Genomic DNA, 21141 nt, shown 5'->3' on the forward strand with positions numbered 1-21141 from the left:
CAACTGGCTGAGCTACATTCCTGCTTACGTGGGTGGTCCTCTTCCTGTTCTTGCCCCTGTAGATTCACCAGAGAGAAGTGTGGAGTACGTCCCAGAGAATTCTTGTGACCCACGAGCCGCTATAGCTGGGATCAACGACAGTAGTGGTAAATGGCTTGGTGGCATCTTTGATAAAAATAGCTTTGTTGAGACTCTTGAAGGCTGGGCAAGGACAGTAGTGACTGGGAGAGCAAAGCTGGGGGGTATACCCGTGGGAGTGGTTGCCGTCGAGACACAAACTGTAATGCAGATAATCCCGGCAGATCCAGGGCAGCTAGAGTCTCATGAGAGAGTGGTTCCACAAGCAGGGCAAGTCTGGTTTCCTGATTCAGCAGCCAAGACATCTCAAGCGCTCATGGATTTCAACCGGGAACAGCTTCCATTGTTTATCCTAGCAAACTGGAGAGGTTTTTCTGGTGGGCAGAGAGATCTTTTTGAAGGAATACTTCAGGCTGGTTCAAATATAGTAGAAAATCTGAGAACATATGGACAGCCAGTGTTCGTGTACATCCCAATGATGGGAGAACTGCGAGGTGGAGCGTGGGTGGTTGTTGATAGCCAGATAAATTCAGATTATGTTGAAATGTATGCTGATGAAACCGCTCGTGGAAATGTGCTTGAGCCTCAAGGAATGATAGAGATAAAATTTAGAAGAAAAGAGCTGTTAGAGTGCATGGGAAGGTTGGACCAGAAGCTAATCAATCTGAAAGCAAAGATCCAAGATGCCAAGCAAAACGAGGCGGCGTATGCAAACATCAAGCTTCTCCAGCAACAGATTAAAACCCGAGAGAAGCAGCTTTTACCTGTTTATATCCAAATCGCCACCAAATTTGCGCAACTTCATGACACTTCCATGAGAATGGCTGCAAAAGGAGTGATCAAAAGTGTTGTAGAATGGAGCGGCTCGCGAAGCTTCTTCTATAAAAAGCTATATCGGAGAATTGCAGAGAGCTCTCTTGTGAAGAAGATAAGAAAAGCGTCTGGAGACAAGTTATCATATAAATCTGCAATGGGTTTAATTCAGGAATGGTTCTGCAAATCCGAGATTGCAAAGGGGAAAGACGAAGCTTGGACAGACGACCAACTGTTCTTTACATGGAAGGACAATGCTAGTAACTACGAGCATAAGCTGTGTGAGTTGAGAGCGCAGAAACTGCTGAATCAACTTGCAGAGATTGGGAATTCGTTGGATTTGCAGGCTTTACCTCAGGGACTTGCTAATCTTCTAAACAAGGTATGAAATGAAACACTGAGGTTTTTGCTTCTTGTATGAGTTATTTATTTTTTTGAGTGAGAGTGAATATGTGTGATGCAGGTGGAGCTTTCAAGAAGGGAACAACTGGTGGATGCGATTCGAAAAGTGTTGGGATGATGATATCTATATAAATAGGTTTAGCTTCGGTTCCATTAAAGATGGTGTTTTTGGAGTTGCTCGTGTCCTACGGTGACACAAGTTATTTGATTGAAACTAGATTTTAAACGATCTTCTTCCTCACATTTGTTAGCCTACATAATTTAGCTGCGCAATAGTTTATTCAACACTCAAGGGAGAAAATATATATAAGTATTTTATAAACTCCCTAAGATGACTTGCAAAATATATCTTGGTGGTTTAGTCAAAAATAGAATAAACAATTGTAAGTTTAGGAGAAGGTAGAAGGAGGCTTTCTTCACAAGAGAGGCTTCATCCAAATTTAACCAACTCTCATCTTGATTCGCCTTCTCCCACCATCGAGCTCTAGTACTACCTTTTCATGAATGCCACTGAGTCTATCAGTTCTTCTCAAAGATATGTGACAATACAATACTTTCATGCCAAAAGCACTTGGCAATATAAATAAATTGTGAAAGTGCAATCAAGATGAAAACATTGACTAAAGAAGGGGGCGGGGGTTTTATTGATAAAAGAGTAAATAATGGGTTCAATATCATAAACAAATTTAAATATGGAGTACGGAATCTATAATATCAGTCAATTCCTCTTCCCAAAACCCTAAACTCCACCTTCCGTTTCAGATCACACGAACCGACACTTGCAAATCCATATTGTCTCTGCTCGAGTCCTACGACGTTTCTTCTTGACTTTGTAAGCTTTTTTCCTCAATTCTAATCTTACTTTCTTATGTAAAGTTTCAATTTTTATTCGTTTTCCAGCTTCCAATGATACTGGGATCTTGAATCTGTGGACTTTGCTGTTTAGAATGTTTTAGGTTTTGATAGATGAATTGAGTTAATAATGAAGTTTGGTTACCTGGGCTGTACTTTGTTTCTGCAGATTCATGGTGGTGGTGGTTTAGCTCATGATTTTGGATGTTTTAAGAAGTATTAGAACTTCTTCTTCTTCTTCTACTACTACTACTACTGGAGGTCGTATTATTCTTCAAAGCTTTGGTTTTTATTCGGTTAGTACAAGTAAAATGCGAGATATCAAAGTCAAATCTGATTCAAGGGAGCTGATAACATCATCTGATGAAGAAGAAGAAGCAGCAGCTCAGATTATTGAATCAGTTTCCATTAGAGAAAAGGAGATTTCTTCGTCGTCCTTGAGTGTTAAATCCACGCCTGAGATTGAGAAAAAGTACGTTCATCGGGTTTACGACGCGATTGCTCCACATTTCAGCTCTACGAGGTTTGCCAAGTGGCCTAAAGTTGCTGCCTTTCTTGAATCTCTGCCTTGTGGATCTGTGATTCTTGATGCGGGTTGCGGGAACGGCAAGTATTTGGGGTTGAACCCCAGCTGTTTCTTCATAGGATGTGACATAAGTCATCCGTTGATTAAAATCTGTTCGGATAAAGGGCAAGAGGTTCTGGTTGCAGATGCTGTTAATCTTCCTTATAGAGAGGACTTTGGTGATGCTGCCATCTCTATAGCGGTTTTGCATCACTTAAGTACAGAGAGTAGGAGGAAGAAAGCGATTGAAGAACTGGTTCGGGTGGTTAAGCCAGGTGGATTCGTTCTCATTACGGTTTGGGCTGCAGAACAGGAGGACACGTCGTTGCTCACCAAATGGACACCCTTGTCTGCTAAGTATGTTGAGGAATGGGTCGGCCCAGGTAGTCCAATGAATAGCCCTCGTGTGAGGAACAACCCCTTCTTTAGTCTTGAGAGCATTCCAGAGACTGAGGTGAGTACCAAGGAGCAAAAGGCTGACAACTCCCCGTTCATCGGTCTTGAGAGCATTCCAGAGAGCGAGGAGAGCACGAGAGAGCTAAAAGAAACCAAAGCCAGCATAGTAGAGCAAAAGGAAGAGTCATTGGAGGCTCTGAAGAAGAGCCAACAAGAGTACTTTGTTCCATGGCATCTACCCTACCACCGTGCTGAAGTGAGTGGTGCATCTGCATCTGCACTTGCAACTGGGCTTGCAAAGAAAGACGACAGAAAAGGAGCTGTTGTGTACAACAGATACTACCACGTCTTCAGTGAAGGCGAACTTGAAAGGTGTGTCACTTGCTCTCTATCGATTATCGTTAGTCTTGTTTGTTAACATGTGGTAATAATCTTTTCACAGGTTGGCATCTCGAGTAGGCAATGCAATGATAGTTGATAGATTTTACGATAAGTCCAATTGGTGTATTGTTCTTCAGAAAGCAGCTCTAAACCAAGATTGATCATCTAGTGGACTCAAGACTTGTCTGGTTTCAAACTCAGATACACTTTTCCAAATCTTTCTGAAATTGGAACTCCATCGAAAGTTATCATTGCATTTTTCATGGTTGTAGTTGAGATTCTGTGGCAGCTCTTTTTCCCTGCAGTTTGTTGGCTTTAAGGGGTTTTGTATTATGTGTAACACAAATGAAAGAAAAGGAATTCTCTACATGATAAACAAAATGTCAGAAATTCGATTTGTACAATACAAATGTTACTAGTGATTCATTCACTAAGAATGACTCATACCTAATTGGAACCACCCAAACGCCTCATTCGCAAACAAGCCCCTACAATGATCACCAATCTTGATATCCAATAGCCTTCTCCAAAAGACTTGTTGATTGGTGATCATTGTAGGGGCTTGTTTGCGAATGAGGCGTTTGGGTGGTTCCAATTAGAGTCTTAAAGGGGAAAATGGCCATTTTATACCCGTATAATTTCCAAAGTGCCAATTTCTACCTGTACAAACTTAGGGTGCTAATTTATACATGTACTCAAATAAAATTCAAATTTCATACCCAAATAATTAAAATAGTGCGGATTTCAAAATCTAAGTTAACATATGTTGACTCATATGCCACATAGTTAATGAGGTGGCAGCGACTTCACTAAAACGGTGTCGTTTTGATTTTAAATTTAAAAAAAATAGTTTGCATCATCCAAGATTCAAACTAACGACGTTTACCTTTCTTACATATGTCATTTTCACTTGATCCACAATCATATTAGAAACATGTATAAACGTTTATGTTTATAAACCTAAAAATATATGGAGCTTGTCATCTCACCTTGACTCATGATGTTAAGATTTTCTCGATCTGTTCTGTAAATCAATCTTTTGCCCATTGATTCTTATCGATGCCAAGTGCATATTTATGGACGTTTGTCGAGGATTTTGGGGCTCAGAGAATCTCAGATCATCACATTCTTCATGAAGTTGTTCAAGGTAAGGAATAAAAGATTCTCAGATCTCAAGACTAGAAGAAGCTCAATTCCAATAATTCAAAAAAGAAACGAAAAACTAACATAAATCTTCAATGGATTTTACTGAAATCAAAACAAAAACGATTGTAGAGATTTAGAAACCCTAATCTAAACAAACCTGATTGGAGAAGATGAAGAGAATAAATTGAGAAAAACCAAATATTTAGAGTTTATAAATAAAAACGTTTCAATTGGTAGCAAATAGCCAAATACGATTTCAGATCAGTTGGTATTGCATATGTAGTAAATTGCTTAGGTATTTGGTTCGAGTCCCCGTTGTGACAATTTTTAACGACACCGTTTTATTAGAGTCGCTGCCACCTCATTACCTATGTAGCATATGAGTCAGCATCTGTTAATTTTAAATTTTGAAATCCGCACCATTTTAATTATTTGGGTATGAAATTTGAATTTGATTTGAGGACATGTATAAATTAGCACTGTAAGTTTGTACAGATAGAAATTGGCACTTTGGAAATTGTATGGATATAAAATGGCCATCGCTCGAGTAAACGTCTCAAAACTCCCTAAAAAAATTTGACAAATCTCTTATCTCCCTCTCTATTCTTCATACCCTCACTTTTTTTAATAAGAGATGGTGAGACGATTTTAGCCTTCTAATTTCATTGATTTAGATTAAAATTTTTAAATAAAAAAACATATCCAGCTCTCGTTTTCGACCCGATAAACCCACTCGAAACCCACCTGGTTACTCACGTCTCAATCCAGCCGCCGGCGATTCTTCCATCGTCGGAGCTCCTACCGCTGTCGTTCTTCACCAAATCAAGTTGAATCAAGTTGTTCTTCAAAATGCAGGTGCGTTACTTCACTTTAGAGTTGCTTTTGGTTGAATTTGTTTTTGATTTGTAAATATAGAAATTCAATTGGATTTAGATCGAAGAAAGCTTAGCACATTGGGTGTTTTACAAAGGTTTATGGGTCGATTGAGCTATCTATTAGATAAGAAAGGGATTTGGCTTTCGATTTCAGTGAATTAACTCGATTAGAACTCGTGTACCATTCGATTCGATTTTGATAGGAGAGAGAAGGTGGTGAAACTGGTAATACTGATATTTTTAGTAAAACTAGTAAAACTAGTAGTAGTACTAATTATGATTTTTTTATATTGGTTGGTTTGGCAGGATACAATATGCGAGAACGTCAGCCTACATTTTAAATATGAAGGACGCATGTATAGTATAATGTTTAAGAGAAATATAACATTGTTGATGTTAAAAGCAAGGATACAGAGGAAGCTTGGGTTTGTTGAAAGTAACGTTCAGTTGCAGCTGAGCTACAAGCCACTACTGGTAGAAACATTGGAGCATTGTGAGCTTAATGATGATGAGGATGTTAATGTTTATCTAGACTCCGTTAATTATGAGAAGCGAAGATGTATGTTGTTTGTGAATGTCATCCCTTCTGAGCCTCAGCCTGAGCAAGTTCCCATAGTGCCCATAGTGCCCACAGTGCCCACAGTGCCCATAGGGGACCAAAGTTCTGTTGGTATGAACTATGAAAACCAACATTGCGAAGGATGGTGAAATCGGACCTAACGCCATTGTTGTCTACGTAGGCAAAGAAAAGGCTGTAGAGGGTGATTCTAATAAAGAGGGTGAAGCTGAATCACGTGATGAAGGTGATGAATATACTGAGCCACGCCCTATTGTAGAACCGTGTAAGTATATTGAACCATGGGATGACGGTTTGGATCTGACTAAACTTCAAGAATTTCCAAACAAGAAGGCATTGCAAGATGTGGTGGATAGAGCTTCATTCGCTAACTGTTTTAGTTTTGAAATAGTAAAGTCGGACAAGGTGCGTTATGTGGTCAAATGTCCTAAAGAAGGATGTAACTGGGGTTTACGAGGTGGTAGGATTCGAGGTACAGATATTTTCTCGATTAGAAGGCACAACAAGATGCATACATGCTCTCGGGCTAGTCAAAGTTCAAGCAATAGTAAGAGGCAAGGCACTCCACAATTAGTTGCTTCTCTTTTACATGGTGATTATCTAGGGCAAATGGAAACTCCACCTCCGAAAATTATCATGGATCTTGTCAAGACAAAATTAGGTGTTGATATATCATATTCCACGGCGTTGAGAGGGAAAAATCAAGCTGTTACTGATTTGAAAGGTAGCCCAGAAGAAAGCTACAAGATGCTGCGATGTTATCTGCACATGTTAGAGAAGGTTAATCATGGTACAAGATCATATGTGCATTGCGATGAGAATAATAAATTCATGTACTTGTTCATAGCTTTGGGAGCTAGCATTGAAGGATTTAAAGTCATGAGGAAAGTTATAACTATGGATGCAACTTTTCTAAAGAACGGATATAAGGGTATTCTTGTTTTTGCGTCGGCTCAAGATCCTAACCTTCACCATTATCCCTTGGCGTTTGGTGTTCTTGATGGTGAGAATGATGCAAGTTGGAATTGGTTTTTGGAGATGTTGAAAACCGTTGTTGGGGATTCTTCTGAAATAGTATTTATGACTGACAGAAATACAAGTCTCATAAAAGCTATAGCTAATGTGTATCCTCTGGCTCATCATGGTTTTTGTATATGGCATTTATCGCAAAATATGAAAGGTTATGCTCGTAACGTGAACAAAGACGTTGTTGCATGGAGATTCATGGAGTGTAGTAGGTTTTACACAGTGGCTGAGTTCAACATTGCTTACGCATCTTTTACGACAAGATATCCTTCTGCTGCCAAGTATCTTGAAGAATCTACCCAGAAAGAAAGATGGGCACGATGTGTTTTTCCAGGAGATAGATACAACCTAGACACAAGCAACTGTGTTGAATCGTTGAACAGTGTATTCAAAGATGCAAGGAGGTACTCCTTGATACCCATGCTTGATGCAATACTTAAAAAATTCTCTGAATGGTTTAATGAACATCGAAAAGATGCTGTGTCTGGATCAGTCGCAAATAAATTGGTGCCTTTAGTGGAGAAATACTTACATGATTTATGGGCAACTGCTGAGAAACTAAAGGTGATAGAGCTAAATGGTTTCGAGCTTGAATACAATGTCATTGACAGTGACGGAAAGCCTTATTTGGTGAAGTTGCGATTGAGAAGTTGCGATTGAGAAGTTTTTCGATATACAAAAGTATCCTTGTGTGCATGCATTGGCGTCTTTCATTACATACCAAAAATATGGAGGTAAGGATTTCGAGTTACATGAGTTGTGTTCTAAGTATTATTGGACGGAGCTGTGGGTAATTGCATATTGCAGGACAATTTATTTAGTACCTGATAAGTCTCGATGGGATGTCCTAGATGACGTCCAAGATATGGAGATCATACCTCCGAATCGGAAAATAAGAGGGGGAAGAAAGAAAACAAAAAGGTATGCATCTGCTGGGGAAAAGCGACCAAAAACTCAACCTAGGACGCAGAATAAAAGGCGCCGGAGACAAGGACTCCAATGGTTGTTATTTGGAGATAATGTTCATGTTTGATTCACCTCTTCATGTATCAATTGTGTTTGGTTTGATACTTAATGTAAAACTTGGTTTGAAACTTAATTTGAAGTCTATTAATATTTTCTTCTTTCAAAATATGTGTATATGAGAGAGTAGAACTGGCAGAACTGGCACAACTGGCAGAACTAAGATAAAACTGGTAAAAATAATAAAATTGGTACTACCTAAAATCAATACATATTGTATAATACATATTGTATAGTATAAATGTTCTACATAGGTTTCTACTATAAATGAATAATTTTCGAAAATATACCAATTTTAATTTATTTATTGAAGAATCTCAACAAGTGTTTCCTTACACTTTTAATGTCACTTTGTAAATAATTACCAAGTAAGCATGAAAAAAGTTATAGAATTATAAGTTTTAACTTATGAAGTTGCAAAAAGCTTGTAATTGTATGTTAGTTAAGTTTAATCAACTGTAAAACTAAAAAAAGTAATGCTAAGGTTTAGTAAAACTAATTAAACTGAGAAACCTCTAAAGTACAACTATTTGCAAGTTTAGTGCAACCACATTACTCGGTAAAACTGTGTGTGAACACACAGTGTGAACGCACACATCTTTTACACGTGGCCAGAATTGCGTTTTTTCTTTCTTTTTAGACGATAGCATTGCGTTTTTCTTTCTTTCTTTCTTATTTTATCTTCACTCCAGCTCATTCTCAGCCATTCATTCATTTTCTTCTTCGAAACCTAAAGTACACCGAGTCCTCCTTCTCTCATCTTCAAAGTCGAAGATCCTAGATCTATTTCTCTCCTTCTCAAACTATGGAACAATTTGAGGCCGACCCATACTATGCTGATCAGAAGAAGGCGAGGAAGTTACAAGCATGGCGAGAAGCCATAGCCGATGGTGATTTTGGCATGCCTCGAGTTTGCCCATGTGGCAAACGAATCGTCAATGAGATCTCTCCAACAGAAACAGAGAAAAAGAGATGGTTTACTTGCGTTAAGTATAAGGTAAATTAAATTTAATCAAATACAATTGAGATACCTGATTTTGTTAACTGTTCGTTGATATAATTTTCAGGATGATGGATTGCACAGGCGGAAAAATTGGGCTGATGCAATTGAAGAAGAAACCCAAACCTTAAGGAAAGATGTTGATAACCATTGGGAGAGATTGAAGGAATTTGAACCCCATCATACTAAGATCTATAATTTGCAGATGGAGCTTAAGGAGAAGAGTGACGAGATTGCCAAACTAAAGGAGGAGTTGGCGTTGCTTACCACTCGAGTCGATCTCCTGGATAGGTTGTGTTTCGATTGATATTATCTGAGTCGATCTCATTCTACGTTGGTTTAAAACTTGTTGAATCAGATTCTGTTTCTTATCTTTTCCTTGAATTCTCTTGTTGAATCAGTTTCTTATCTTTCATGTGACTTCTCTTGTTTAATCATGATGTTCTATGTGACTTCTAGGATTATGCCTCCTTCTTGAATTGAATCATGTTCTATATTTTTCTTATATGAATTCTCTAGTTTTTGTTTAGTTTTACGTAGTTTTACCAAAAATACGAACGGAAAATCCAAGAAAATAACGTAGTTTTACATAGTTTAACTAGTAATACCAGTACCAATCGCAAATCCAACAAAATAACGAAGTTTTACATAGTTTTACTAGTACTACGATGACAAATCAAAGAAAATAACATAGTTTTACTACTTCTTAGACCTTTTCCTCTTCGTCCCTCTCCCTCCTTCTTGCGAAGTACTCGGTTGCTCATCAGCTACAGGCGCCTAACATGAAACCAAATTTTGTTAACACCTTCTAGTATTATCAAGTATTACTATAGTATTATGAAGTATTACCTTTGGTTTCTCTTGCTCTTTCACATATACTTCCAACGGTTCGATCCTTTTTTCAAGCCCATCAATCTTCGCCGAAATGTTATCGAACTGGGTTTTCATATCCTTCTTCATGGTCCTTAGAAGATCCACCAACTCAATAGTATCTTCTCTCGGTTGTTCATTGGCGACTATTTCCTCATTCGCATCGTTTTGTCCTGAACGAGTAGCCACATCGGCTGTGTACATCTCCTCCAAAAGTACAGGTAGTCCTCTACGAAGGCGCCACATCCAATTGGCAACAACGACATCATGGGTATCCTCTTCCTCAGCTTCTTCCATGATTAAATCGAGAAGAGGAATTTCTTCATCATTATGAGGGATCACACTAGCAATTGCCTGTGTAAACGACCTACTTTAGATACATTACAAACCAATTTATTCAAATGATTAATAATGGCAATTGATAGGATAACTAACCGTTGTTGTACCAAGTGTATCACCAATATTCTTTAGAGGAAAACCTTTCTGACCGGTCCTCTTAAATTTCCTCCTGCACATCCTAGGACAACTTGCATCCGCCTCAGGAATTTGGTCAACGTAAGTGTTCGCCAAAATTGGAACTGCCTCAAATAGTAAAAACTACACAACACAAGGAAAAAAAACTAAAATCAGCTTCACTTATAAGAAATATCAACAATGAGAAAACTTCAAATTTTAAACTAACTAACCTCCAATGGAATACAGAAACCTGGAACAGGCCATAACGCATTCTCTTTAACCACGACCCCATTAAAATGACTCATTGTATGGGAAATCTCTTCTAGCATGTTCTCGAATGATAATCTCCCCCAAGGAAAAGACACACAAAAACCTAGATCATTCACTGCGCTTACAACAAAATCATCGATACCCATTGCATCTCTCCCCGAGTCTTTTGTATAGCCTGCAATGATGCTTCCTAAAAAGTAGAGAACCGCCATCTTCAACCTATCACGAGTACGATCTGGTTGCATTATCAATAGGTGTCTCCTCACATCTTCAAGTGTAATCTTTTTTTTTTGTAAAAAATATTTCCTTTGAAACACGGTACCGCCGGCTTCCTTGTAATCAAGTGGATAGCACCGACAATCTAATCCAGACATCAAAGCATGTTCTCTCAGACCATACCGGATTGGAACACCATTCACAACAAACCATGCTTCCTTCTTTTTTTCGATTTTAGCCGTTCGAAGTAAGAGCATCCACATTCCCATAAGCTTGTGGTTTGGTTCCCTTGGCATGTGAAAAATGTGCTTGAATTGTGGATGATTCTCAAACCAATCCCTCTCAGAACTAGTCAGTGGATGCTCTAATTTATCCAGCGTTTTCAAAGTTTCAAAAATATGACACCTAGTCGATAGCTTGATTTTCTTGTTGTACTGGCTAGGCTCGAAGTGCATTCCTAAAGGTTTCATCGCTTCTGTTTCCTCCGATTCCTGCAACAATATCAGTTTTATATGAGTTATACCAATTATACAACAACTAGTTCTACCAGTTCTACTAGTTCTACACCACCTAGTTGTACCAGTTCTACTAGTTCTACACCCAAAAGTTGCACCAGTTCTACTAGTTCTACACCCAATAGTTGCACAAGTTCTACTAGTTCTACACCAATAGTTGCACCAGTTCTACTTGATCAATTTCAAATTCCAATGAGTTTTCAAATTCCGAACGAATGACACAGACTTGTTGTACTTACACTTGCATCGTTGTCCTCCTCGTGCTCCATCTCACTTTCGCTTGTACTCCTTCTCGAGTTACCTGCCGAGTTCGAACTTCCCTCCTTATCTTCTTCTTATTCTCCTTCATCGTCTTTTTCTTCCGATTCTTCTCCTTCATCGTTTTCTTCTTCCCCTTCATCGTCTTTTTCTTCCCCTTCTTCACAATCTTCTCCTTCATTGTTTTCTTCTTCTTCATCGTTTTCTTCTTCCTCTTCATCGTCTTTTTCTTCCCCTTCTTCACAATCTTCTCCTTCATTGTTTTCTTCTTCCACTTCATCTTTTTCTTCTTCCCTTTCATCGTTTCCTTCTTCCCCTTCATCGTTTCCTTCTTCTTCTCCATCGCTTGATTCCACAGAAGTAGATCTCTCGTTATCTCCTCCTTCTTCATCATCTTCTTCTCCATTACTTGATTTTGGAGTAGCGGATTTTGCTTTCTCTACTTCGTTTGCATTTTCTCTTCCGACCATCGGATTGGGTTCCTCCGAAACTCGACTTTCACTTTCTTCCGCCACCGTACTCAAAGCTCTCTCTCCTCCTACTGTCGCCGGACTCAAACCCGACACACCTACTTCCGGCGAATCGGATTTTGCTTTCGAACCACCATCTCCTTCTGAGATCTTCTTCTCTTTCAAACGCTCACTCCTCCTCACACGACCCCCCCCCCCCTTGTTTTCGCCATCTTCTTACTCGATTTTTACTTGATTGAATGAAAACGAGAAAACCCTAGTTCTACAGTTTCACCCAAATCGCTTCGAATTTCCCGAAGAAATAGAAGAGTGACGAGAAAGAGCAGTTTTAATTTACAGTTTTTTTTAAAAAAAACCGATTCAGTTTTTTTGGGTTTTAGATCCGATTCAGTTTTTTGGGTGGATACTACCCATATATTTTTTGTAAATATCTAAGTTTTCTATGGACAAGAATGTAAAACAACACATTCTCGATTTAAAAAAAAAACAAAAACAAATGCCAAAAAAGAAAGGAACTTTTGAGATTGTCAGAAATGTTTTAGGGAGTTCTGAGACGAAAACTCATTTTCCCAGTCTTAAAAGGCCGAGTGTTGTGAGTTGTATTTTAGAAAAGGCCCTCAAATTTGAATAAATATTACAATAGTGCCATTAATTCATCGTCTTCCTCAGAATCATATTTTTTCTCCGGCTAAAACCCTTTCTTCAACCTATCTTATGTGAAAGCTGTCGTCTTTCGGAGAACATGGTATCCGTTTTATTCCAATCTTCTTGTTCTTGTTCACTTTCTAGCTTTACCTCTGTAAAATTCGGAGCTCGTCTCGTTTCTCCTCTCTGTTTCGCCGGAACTCATGTACAAGTGACTTCCGGCGGTGGTCTTCGAATCGGACAAGGTAAAGGCTTTTCACAAAAAAAAAAAATCAAATATTTGTAAGTTATTCATGTTAAAGCCTTAGAAATTTCGAAACTTTGTTGTCTTACTTGCTTCTACATGGCCCATATACTGTTCTTGATTTTAGACTAATTCTTGCTTTTATTATTGTTCACAATTAATCTCAAAGATTCTGTTTAGCTTAGAGACCAAACTCTTATTTCCATAAGATTTGACTGGTCTGTGATTGTTAGTAATATTGTGAAATCTCAGGATGTTTACTGAACTTGAAGGGTGAAAGACCTCAGAGATTTGTTGTCTCAGCTGTTGTGGATGATAAAAATGTTGTAGCTAAAGAGGAGAAGAAAGAAGGTGGAACGGATAAGGTTGTAGATAACCAGAGAATGACCAAAGTTTGTGATAAGCTCATTGAGGTTTTCATGGTTGATAAGCCTACACCTTCTGACTGGAGAAGACTGTTAGCTTTTAGCAAAGAATGGGATAGTATCCGGCCACATTTCTACAAACGGTGTCAGGAACGAGCGGATTCCGAGGATAACCCTGAGATGAAGCATAAGGTTCATCGGCTTGCAAGAAAGCTCAAGGAGGTGAAAAACTTTGAAGCTATTGGAATTATGTTTCCCTTCCCTTTTCTTTTGTATTTTCAAATTCGGGTGATCTTATCTATGCTGTTTAATTGTGACATTGGTCTTAATCAGGTTGATGAAGATATTCAAAGGCATGATGAGCTTCTGAATGTTATCAAGAGGACACCACCAGCTGAAATTGGTGAACTTGTTGCAAGACGACGTAAGGATTTCACAAACGAGTTTTTTGATCATTTGCATACTGTTGCTGAATCCTACTATGACAATCCGGATGAGCAAGATGGTAATTTTTTGTGCCTCTTGTGAGTTAATGCCTAACCCCAATGGAACAAAACAATATACTGATATTTGTTCAATGGTAACTTTTTTTGGTAAGCTCTTGCCTCGCTGGGGAAGTTGTCTATTGCGGCTGTACAAGCCTATGACACTTCAACAGAAAGCATTGACGCACTAAACGCTGCGGAATTGAAGCTCCAGGACATAATCAACTCCCCTTCTCTTGATGCTGCTTGCAGAAAGATTGATAGTTTGGCTGAGAAGAATCAGCTTGATTCTGCGTTGGTTCTTATGATCACAAAAGCATGGTCTGCTGCTAAGGAATCCAACATGATGAAAGAGGAGGTACTAAACTCCTTCTACATTCAGTAGTAGCAGAGAATTGGAATTAGTAACCACTAACCATATGGCGTTTCTCTTGGATGAGCATATTTTCTTTGCATCATCACATTGAAATCATACAAGTCGTAGAATTTCTTTCACCCATTTGGTGTTGGTTCTTGACAGGTAAAAGACATACTGTATCATTTGTACGTAACAGCAAGAGGGAATCTGCAGAGGCTTATGCCCAAAGAGGTGAGAATACTTAAGTATCTACTATCCATAGAGGATCCTCAGGAACAATTGAGCGCTCTACAAGACGCTTTTACCCCTGGGGAGGAGCTTGAAGGGACTGATGTAGACTACTTATACACGTAAGCACGAGAAGACTCGGTTTAGCTTTATATACATTTATGGAACCTCAGGCTGAGTAAAAAATGGAAACTGTGTAGGACGCCGGAGCATTTGCAGAGTTTAATAAAGACGGTGTTGGAGGCGTATCATTTCAGCAAAGAAGGGAGTTTAGTGAAGGAAGCCAAAGACCTTATGCATCCTGAGCTCATTGCCAAAATGGAAGTACTCAAGAAGCTTGTTGAAAAGAAGTATTTATGATTCAAAGATTTTACAGATCATAATTTCTCTTTTTGTTACCATGTATGTGTTGTATATGGTGTATGACATTCTTCAGGTTTCACACATAGTTTTGATACCACCATAAGACTAAACTGTAGAATCTTGCATTTCTATGAATAGAATATGTGAGACACTTAAACATGATGCACAAGATATATACTTCCCGGAGTACGTAGTTTGATTCTTCTTGAATATATCACATGCTTCCTGTTCATACATTGTAATTTTGTGTATGAAAGCTATTCCTCAGCTTCTTCCTCCCGGTTAAGAGTTGTGTTATAAGTATCCATCTTAATTAGAGAGAGTTGTGGTATTTTCTCATAACTAAGCTCCTCTAACCTTTTGGCCTTTTGAAATCATAGTCGAAAGCTGTGTAGGCTCCGCTTAATTACAGTTGAAAATTTGAAATTATGGGTTCTCGAGCATTTCATACTCTTCCTGGCTATCAAAAAGCACTAGACTTCGGAGTGAATTAAGTAAAATTCAAATTTTTAACATGTGAGAACTGATTACTGAAGATTACAAAACCAAAACCCTAGGCCAAAAGATTATTTTCTTTCTATTTTCTTTTTTCTTTTTTAAATGCCAAAAAATACCAACAAGTTACTTTCAAGATCAAATAAACAAGATTTTCAAGACTAAATTACACCTAAACATATAGATCAGAAATTGGAGGCTAGAAACTCAACCCTAAATTGAAAACTATGCAAACTTATGCAGATTGGAGGCTATATATAAATCAAATGACACAAAAATTAAAATCCTAGGGCTCCATTTATTTCTTTAACTTTCTTGGTCGATTACTAAACTATTAGAGACCTGATTTTTAGAGTATAAAAACAATGCAAATTAATGCACTTAGGTTTTTGTCTTCTCTTTTGAAAAGAAAAAAAAAAAGTTTGTCGTCTCTCCGCAGCCTTATTAATTGTTGTTATTAAAATTATAAATGAAGATAATGAACAAAAGCGCCCGTGGCCTAATGGATAAGGCGTTTGACTTCTAATCAAACGATTGTGGGTTCGAGTCCCACCGGGCGTGTTTACTGTTTTTGTCCAACTTAGTTTACAGTTTCTTCTTCTTCGTTTTTTTTTATGGACCTTTAAATATCCCTCTTTAGTGGTTGAATTATTTCCTAGACCATTAAAACAAACTAAATGACCATTTGGATTTGGACATCATAAACAATTATGACCTGATGATAATACGGAAAAAACTCAACTATGATTTGGACATCATAAACAATTTGCCCTATCATTTTTTTAGCTCAATTTTTTTACTGTTACGTTATTTTAAATCTATATTCTTTTGTTAGATATGCGACTCAAAGATTGACTAAAAGAATATTAAACAATCTAAATAAAAAGATTTTGCATGTGACTTGGCAGTTTTTTTTAAATTGTGACATTTTAACAAGTAAAACTTCTTTTCGAAGGATTTTTTTTTTGCTTTCTAAAATGTTACTAATATTTTTCTAAGAATTGGATGTTAAACAATGAAGACACTAATAATGGGAAACTAGGATATATCCCGTGCTTAAAGCACGGGTCAACATTTTTTTAAAAAATTATAATATAATAATTAAAATTATTGTTTTTTTAAGTTATTTTGTTTGAGATAATATTTATTTAAAATTGTTATGTAAATCTATTAGTCTATTTGAATACTAATTATTTTAGAATACTATAGTATTTTATTTTTGATGTATTATTACAGTTTTATATTGTTTGTTGTTATATTTGCATCATTATTATGTGAAATATAAAATAGTAATTTTAATATTATAATTGTGAGTAAATAAAAATTATTAATTTATTATTTATATAAATTTAGTTTTACCAACCTGCCAATGTGGAAATTAAAACACACATTTCATACAATGAATAATATATCTTCGTTTTAAAAAAATCAAATCACAACATATGCAGAAAAATATGCATTTTAAATTATAAGTATTATATGAAAATTCCAAACAATTTGTAAATAAAATAAAATAAAGATGATAGGAGAATCATAATTTCAAAACTTAACAAAATCTTCGAATTTAGTTATTAAAAATAATTGTATTGTATACTTGGATATAAATTCTTAGTTTTTAAAATTCTGATTGGTTTATATATTTTTTTTAAAAAATAATTAGTAATTTCGTCCATAATTTATTAGAGAGAGAAAATTATTTTTTAGATTTTTTAATATTTGATCCGTAAGTGTTTTTTATTTTTAATTAATTATATTTATTTAAATTAGTTAATTAAACTTAATTATTTTTTTCTAATGGCAATTGAATGTAATTTTTTACACATTTTAAGGTTAGTTTTATATTTGTACTTCTCAATTAATATAGTTGGATTCAAAGAATGCTTTTCTAAAAATTACTTTATACACCAATCATAATTCTTTTTTGTTAATTTGCGTTTTTTACAAAAGGAAAAAAAAACACTGTTCACGATATTCAAGATTAGACTTTACTCATGATTTGTTTAACTACCAACTGTGCAGCGTTTTTCAAATAACGCACTAACAAAAGAATTTCTTTTAATATTTAATATATATTTAATAAAAGAGAGCTAAATAATCAACACATCTTTTAATAAATGACTTTTTAATTTAAAGTAATAAAAACTCATATTGAGTATACATTATTATTTTTATAAATCATAAAATAATTTATTCTAGATTGAAATAAAATAAATTTTACCTGATCAACTCAAAAAAATTTTGGTTTTTAAAGTTTATATGTAATAGATGAAAATGTGATTTCATAAAAATTTGAATCAATAATAATCAATTTAAATTTATAAGATATTTGCTTATATTTTTATCTATCTTATTATATAAAGTTGGGTTTTGAAAGTTAGTCATTAACAAGATTTTGACACATGTTAAGTTATCAATATGAGATTTTGAAATACGTAAAAATTAATATTTAATAGGAGGAATTTTATTATAAAAAAATAAAATATATTGTTTTAAAAAATATAAATAATGTAAAAGATAATTATCAAAAGTTACAGAATTTATAAAAAATACAAAGTTTTTTTTAAAATAATTATAAAGAGATTATATATATACTAGATAAGGACCCGTCGATGTGCGGGTTTAAAGTTTTGTAAATAAAATAAAATTTAATAAAAATATATTAAAATTTATTTTACATTAATTATAACTTTTTTTTTTGCTATAAGACATTGATTTATATCTATATACAAATCTTTTATGTATGTTACCATTAAAAGTGTATTTTTTACACCTAGATATATTGTATGTTATAAATATATTAATTACCACTACCTAGAAAATGTCTATATGAGCAAATTAAGCCAACTGTTATATGTCTTTTTACTTTCACTTTTGCATAGTTTCTTTAATCACTAAAATTGTTGGCTCAAAACACTTTTTGAATAAAAAATAAACTACATCACAATAGAGTATGTCTAACCATGGAGAGAACATCTGTTCTACTCTCCTCCCTTATGGAGAGAACCTTGCGTCTAACATCCTCCACCATGGAGAACCTTCACTCCGTCTTCCTTCCTTGGGGAGATAACTTTGCATCCAACCTCTCCCACCTTCCTACCTTGGGTATATAACCTTGCGTCCAACCTCCTCCAAAATAAAGGGAACCTCGGCTCTGCCCTCCTCTAGTGTGGAGAAAATATGTTCACGTCAGCTATCTCAAAGTGACTTGCTCTGGCAACCAATGAAACTAAAGACCATTTTCCAACGTCACAAAATCTTTTGGTAGTAACTAATGTTAAATTTCCCAATGTATTCATGGAAGTTTTTTTGACACACCATAATTTAGTCTCTGTCTCCAAGCTCCTATGGATTTATCAACAACGATTTATGTTTTTCCAATCAATCTATGTTTGTTGTAGGCTTGTGTTTGATAAGCATATTTTATCCAATCATTAGGCTGATGACCTTCTCCTCTTTATCTTCTTTTGAGATTGAACGAATGGTAACAATTATGTTTGCACAAAAAAAAGGTGTATGACCAACCAATGAAGGTTGAGAAATTAGAAGAAAATTAATTTGACATAATTAATGAAATAATAGAAAATTATAAGCATGGTAATATATGAATCTCAAATAATTCAAATATGAAAATATGAATTAAGGAAAACAATCTAAAACTATTACAATAAATTTTAAAATACTATATTAGAAAAAGAAGATGCATATCTTAATCTTCCTTTTTTTTGGGTCAATATTAATCTTACCAATTCCAAACTGAAAAAGTAGAAAGTAGGAGTATATTTTGGTTTTGAAAAATAAGAAAAATTTGTCTTCCCATTAAAAAGTTTGACCAATAGAACAAAGTTGAAAGTAATATTTTTAGATAAATTACTTTGTTAGATGAATAATATGAGACGATCTATGTTTATATAGAAGTGAGTATACATTTTTTATAATTAATAATTTACTGTATATTTTTCTTAATCCCTTTTATATTTTATGAATAAATTTATTCCAATGAGCTCATTGTTTTTTTAAAAACATTTCTTGCTTCCCACTTTCTTTTAAGACGTACTATCGTTCGACGATAAGAACGCTTTCTGTTTAGTTGATCTTGCATTTGTGTATTCATCTTTTTTTTCATGCTACTTGTCTTGCAAATTAATAGAAATAATAATAACACCGAGAGATTGCGTAGTATGCATTATAAAATTGAGAAACAAAAAAAATTCAATGAAACGACGACAAAAATACGTTGTAATATATAGGAATCTTTTTATATAATTGCTTCGATTAGACAACAAACAAATTGCCTTCGAAGACTTGTTCAAGAAAAAAGATGTGTACAAAAGGTTTAGAAAAAAAAAAATACCAAGAAAACAATGCTAGTAGAAATTATTTTGTTTGGTGAAACATATGTCATCATCTATTTGCTTATATAGAGGGGTGTATTTACAATCTTTTTTCCTTCTAGGATTAACAAAATTTTTTTAAATATAATAAGATTAAGTTATCTTATGCATTGTTTTACCAAACTTGAAAACTGTGATTTATGATCGTTAAAATTGACATGTGTCACGATCTAATGAGTTACTAACTTTGATATGTGATTTCTGATCGTTAAAATTGACACGTGTCACAATCTGATGAGTTACTAACTTGAATATTTAATCGTTAAAAGTGACAAGTGTCACGATCTGGTGAGTTTTTAACTTTGATCTTTGATCGTTAAAACTAACACGTGTCACGATCTGGTGAGTTACTAAGTTTAAGAACCAAGCTTTATATAATAAGATTTATCTTATAATTATATTTTAAATAAAATTAGGTGTTATTTTATCTATTTAATTTTATATAAAACCTTTTTAGGTTAGGTTTTGAATTTTTATATATATTTTTTAATTTTAATAATGAATTGATATGTGTCAACATTTGAATGATATAATTGACACGTGTCAAGATCTTGTTAATTAGTAATTTTGTCATCAAGGTTTATATAATAAGATATATATATATATATATATATATATATATATTTCATAAAATTCGAAATTATAATATTATTTACGTATTTTTAACTTTAAGTTATTAATTCCACAAAAAACTATAAAAATGGATTAAGGAAAATATACAGTTAATTATTAAAACTGAATTTTGTAAATACTCACTTCTACATAATGAGAAGGTAAACTATTCTCATTTTTTTAAAACTAAATTTTCTCTTACTTTCTCCTTTTTCAGTTGGGAATAGGTAGGATTAATATGTTAATCGAAAAAAAGATTAAGATATGCGTCTTCTTTTCCTAATACTACATTTTATTTATTATAGTAATTTAGATTGTTATATTTAATTTCTATTTTCATCTTTGAATTATTTGAAATTCATATACTACCGTGCTTATTATTTTCTTTAATTATGCTAAACTAATTTTTTTTCTAATTTCTGAACCTTGATTGGTTGGTCATAAATTCTTCTTCTTTTTTTTGCAAATATAATTGTTACCATTATTCATTTAATTCCAAAGGGAGATAACGAGTATAAGCTCATCAACCTAATGAACGGATAAAATAGGCTAATCAAAACATAAGCTTACAACAAACATAGATAAATAATAGATTGGAAAAACATAAATCGTTGTTGATAGATCCATATAAGCTCAAAGACTGTGACACCCTGGTTTGTGGAAAGGTTTAAAAAGAATTGATTTGGCCACATATATCGCCAAAATGCACTTATTTTTCGGTCAAGGGTCATGAGAGAATTTCATGATGGGTGACCTTCCTGGAAGT

At 34.9% G+C, this 21141-nt stretch overlaps 5 protein-coding genes, 1 non-coding gene and 1 pseudogene across 7 annotated transcripts; 6 read left to right on the forward strand and 1 right to left on the reverse strand.

Moving 5' to 3' along the window:
- The first annotated feature begins 1 nt into the window (after position 1).
- On the forward strand, positions 2-1580 carry LOC147943814 (acetyl-CoA carboxylase 2 pseudogene; annotated as a pseudogene). The gene is made up of 2 exons (XR_015598069.1): positions 2-1273; positions 1355-1580. The product of XR_015598069.1 is annotated as an acetyl-CoA carboxylase 2 pseudogene (transcript).
- A 391-nt stretch (positions 1581-1971) lies between these two features.
- On the forward strand, positions 1972-3868 carry LOC104787286 (tRNA (carboxymethyluridine(34)-5-O)-methyltransferase). Its single transcript, XM_010512826.3, has 3 exons — positions 1972-2125; positions 2315-3478; positions 3549-3868. Exons 2-3 carry the CDS (start codon positions 2340-2342, stop codon positions 3646-3648), a joined length of 1239 nt encoding a protein of 412 aa, XP_010511128.1. The 5' UTR covers positions 1972-2125; positions 2315-2339; the 3' UTR covers positions 3649-3868.
- A 2319-nt stretch (positions 3869-6187) lies between these two features.
- On the forward strand, positions 6188-8163 carry LOC147943815 (uncharacterized). The gene is given in 2 exon segments (XM_087512376.1): positions 6188-7777; positions 7779-8163. Coding segments are annotated over 2 exon segments (1956 nt in total). The 3' UTR covers positions 8145-8163.
- A 690-nt stretch (positions 8164-8853) lies between these two features.
- On the forward strand, positions 8854-9663 carry LOC147943816 (uncharacterized). Its single transcript, XM_087512824.1, has 2 exons — positions 8854-9131; positions 9202-9663. The coding sequence occupies exons 1-2, from the start codon at positions 8940-8942 to the stop codon at positions 9439-9441; spliced, it is 432 nt and encodes a 143-aa protein (XP_087368950.1). The 5' UTR covers positions 8854-8939; the 3' UTR covers positions 9442-9663.
- Positions 9664-9833: 170 nt separating this feature from the next.
- On the reverse strand, positions 9834-11431 carry LOC147943817 (uncharacterized protein At3g43530-like). Its single transcript, XM_087512377.1, has 4 exons — positions 10691-11431; positions 10440-10601; positions 9984-10358; positions 9834-9911 (listed from the first exon to the last, which is right to left on the reverse strand). Exons 1-4 carry the CDS (start codon positions 11414-11416, stop codon positions 9834-9836), a joined length of 1341 nt encoding a protein of 446 aa, XP_087368503.1. The 5' UTR covers positions 11417-11431.
- Positions 11432-12709: 1278 nt separating this feature from the next.
- Positions 12710-15036, forward strand: LOC104787287 (uncharacterized protein At4g37920). The gene is made up of 6 exons (XM_087450140.1): positions 12710-13079; positions 13331-13665; positions 13777-13948; positions 14042-14286; positions 14449-14636; positions 14715-15036. The coding sequence occupies exons 1-6, from the start codon at positions 12932-12934 to the stop codon at positions 14872-14874; spliced, it is 1248 nt and encodes a 415-aa protein (XP_087306266.1). The 5' UTR covers positions 12710-12931; the 3' UTR covers positions 14875-15036.
- An 824-nt stretch (positions 15037-15860) lies between these two features.
- On the forward strand, positions 15861-15933 carry TRNAR-UCU (transfer RNA arginine (anticodon UCU)). Its single transcript has one exon. It is a non-coding gene; the product is annotated as a tRNA-Arg (tRNA).
- The last annotated feature ends 5208 nt before the right edge of the window (positions 15934-21141 follow it).

This window comes from Camelina sativa, chromosome 5 (assembly GCF_030686135.1).
Source record: "Camelina sativa cultivar CO46 ecotype springtype chromosome 5, ASM3068613v1".
NCBI classification, from domain to species: Eukaryota; Viridiplantae; Streptophyta; class Magnoliopsida; order Brassicales; family Brassicaceae; genus Camelina; species Camelina sativa.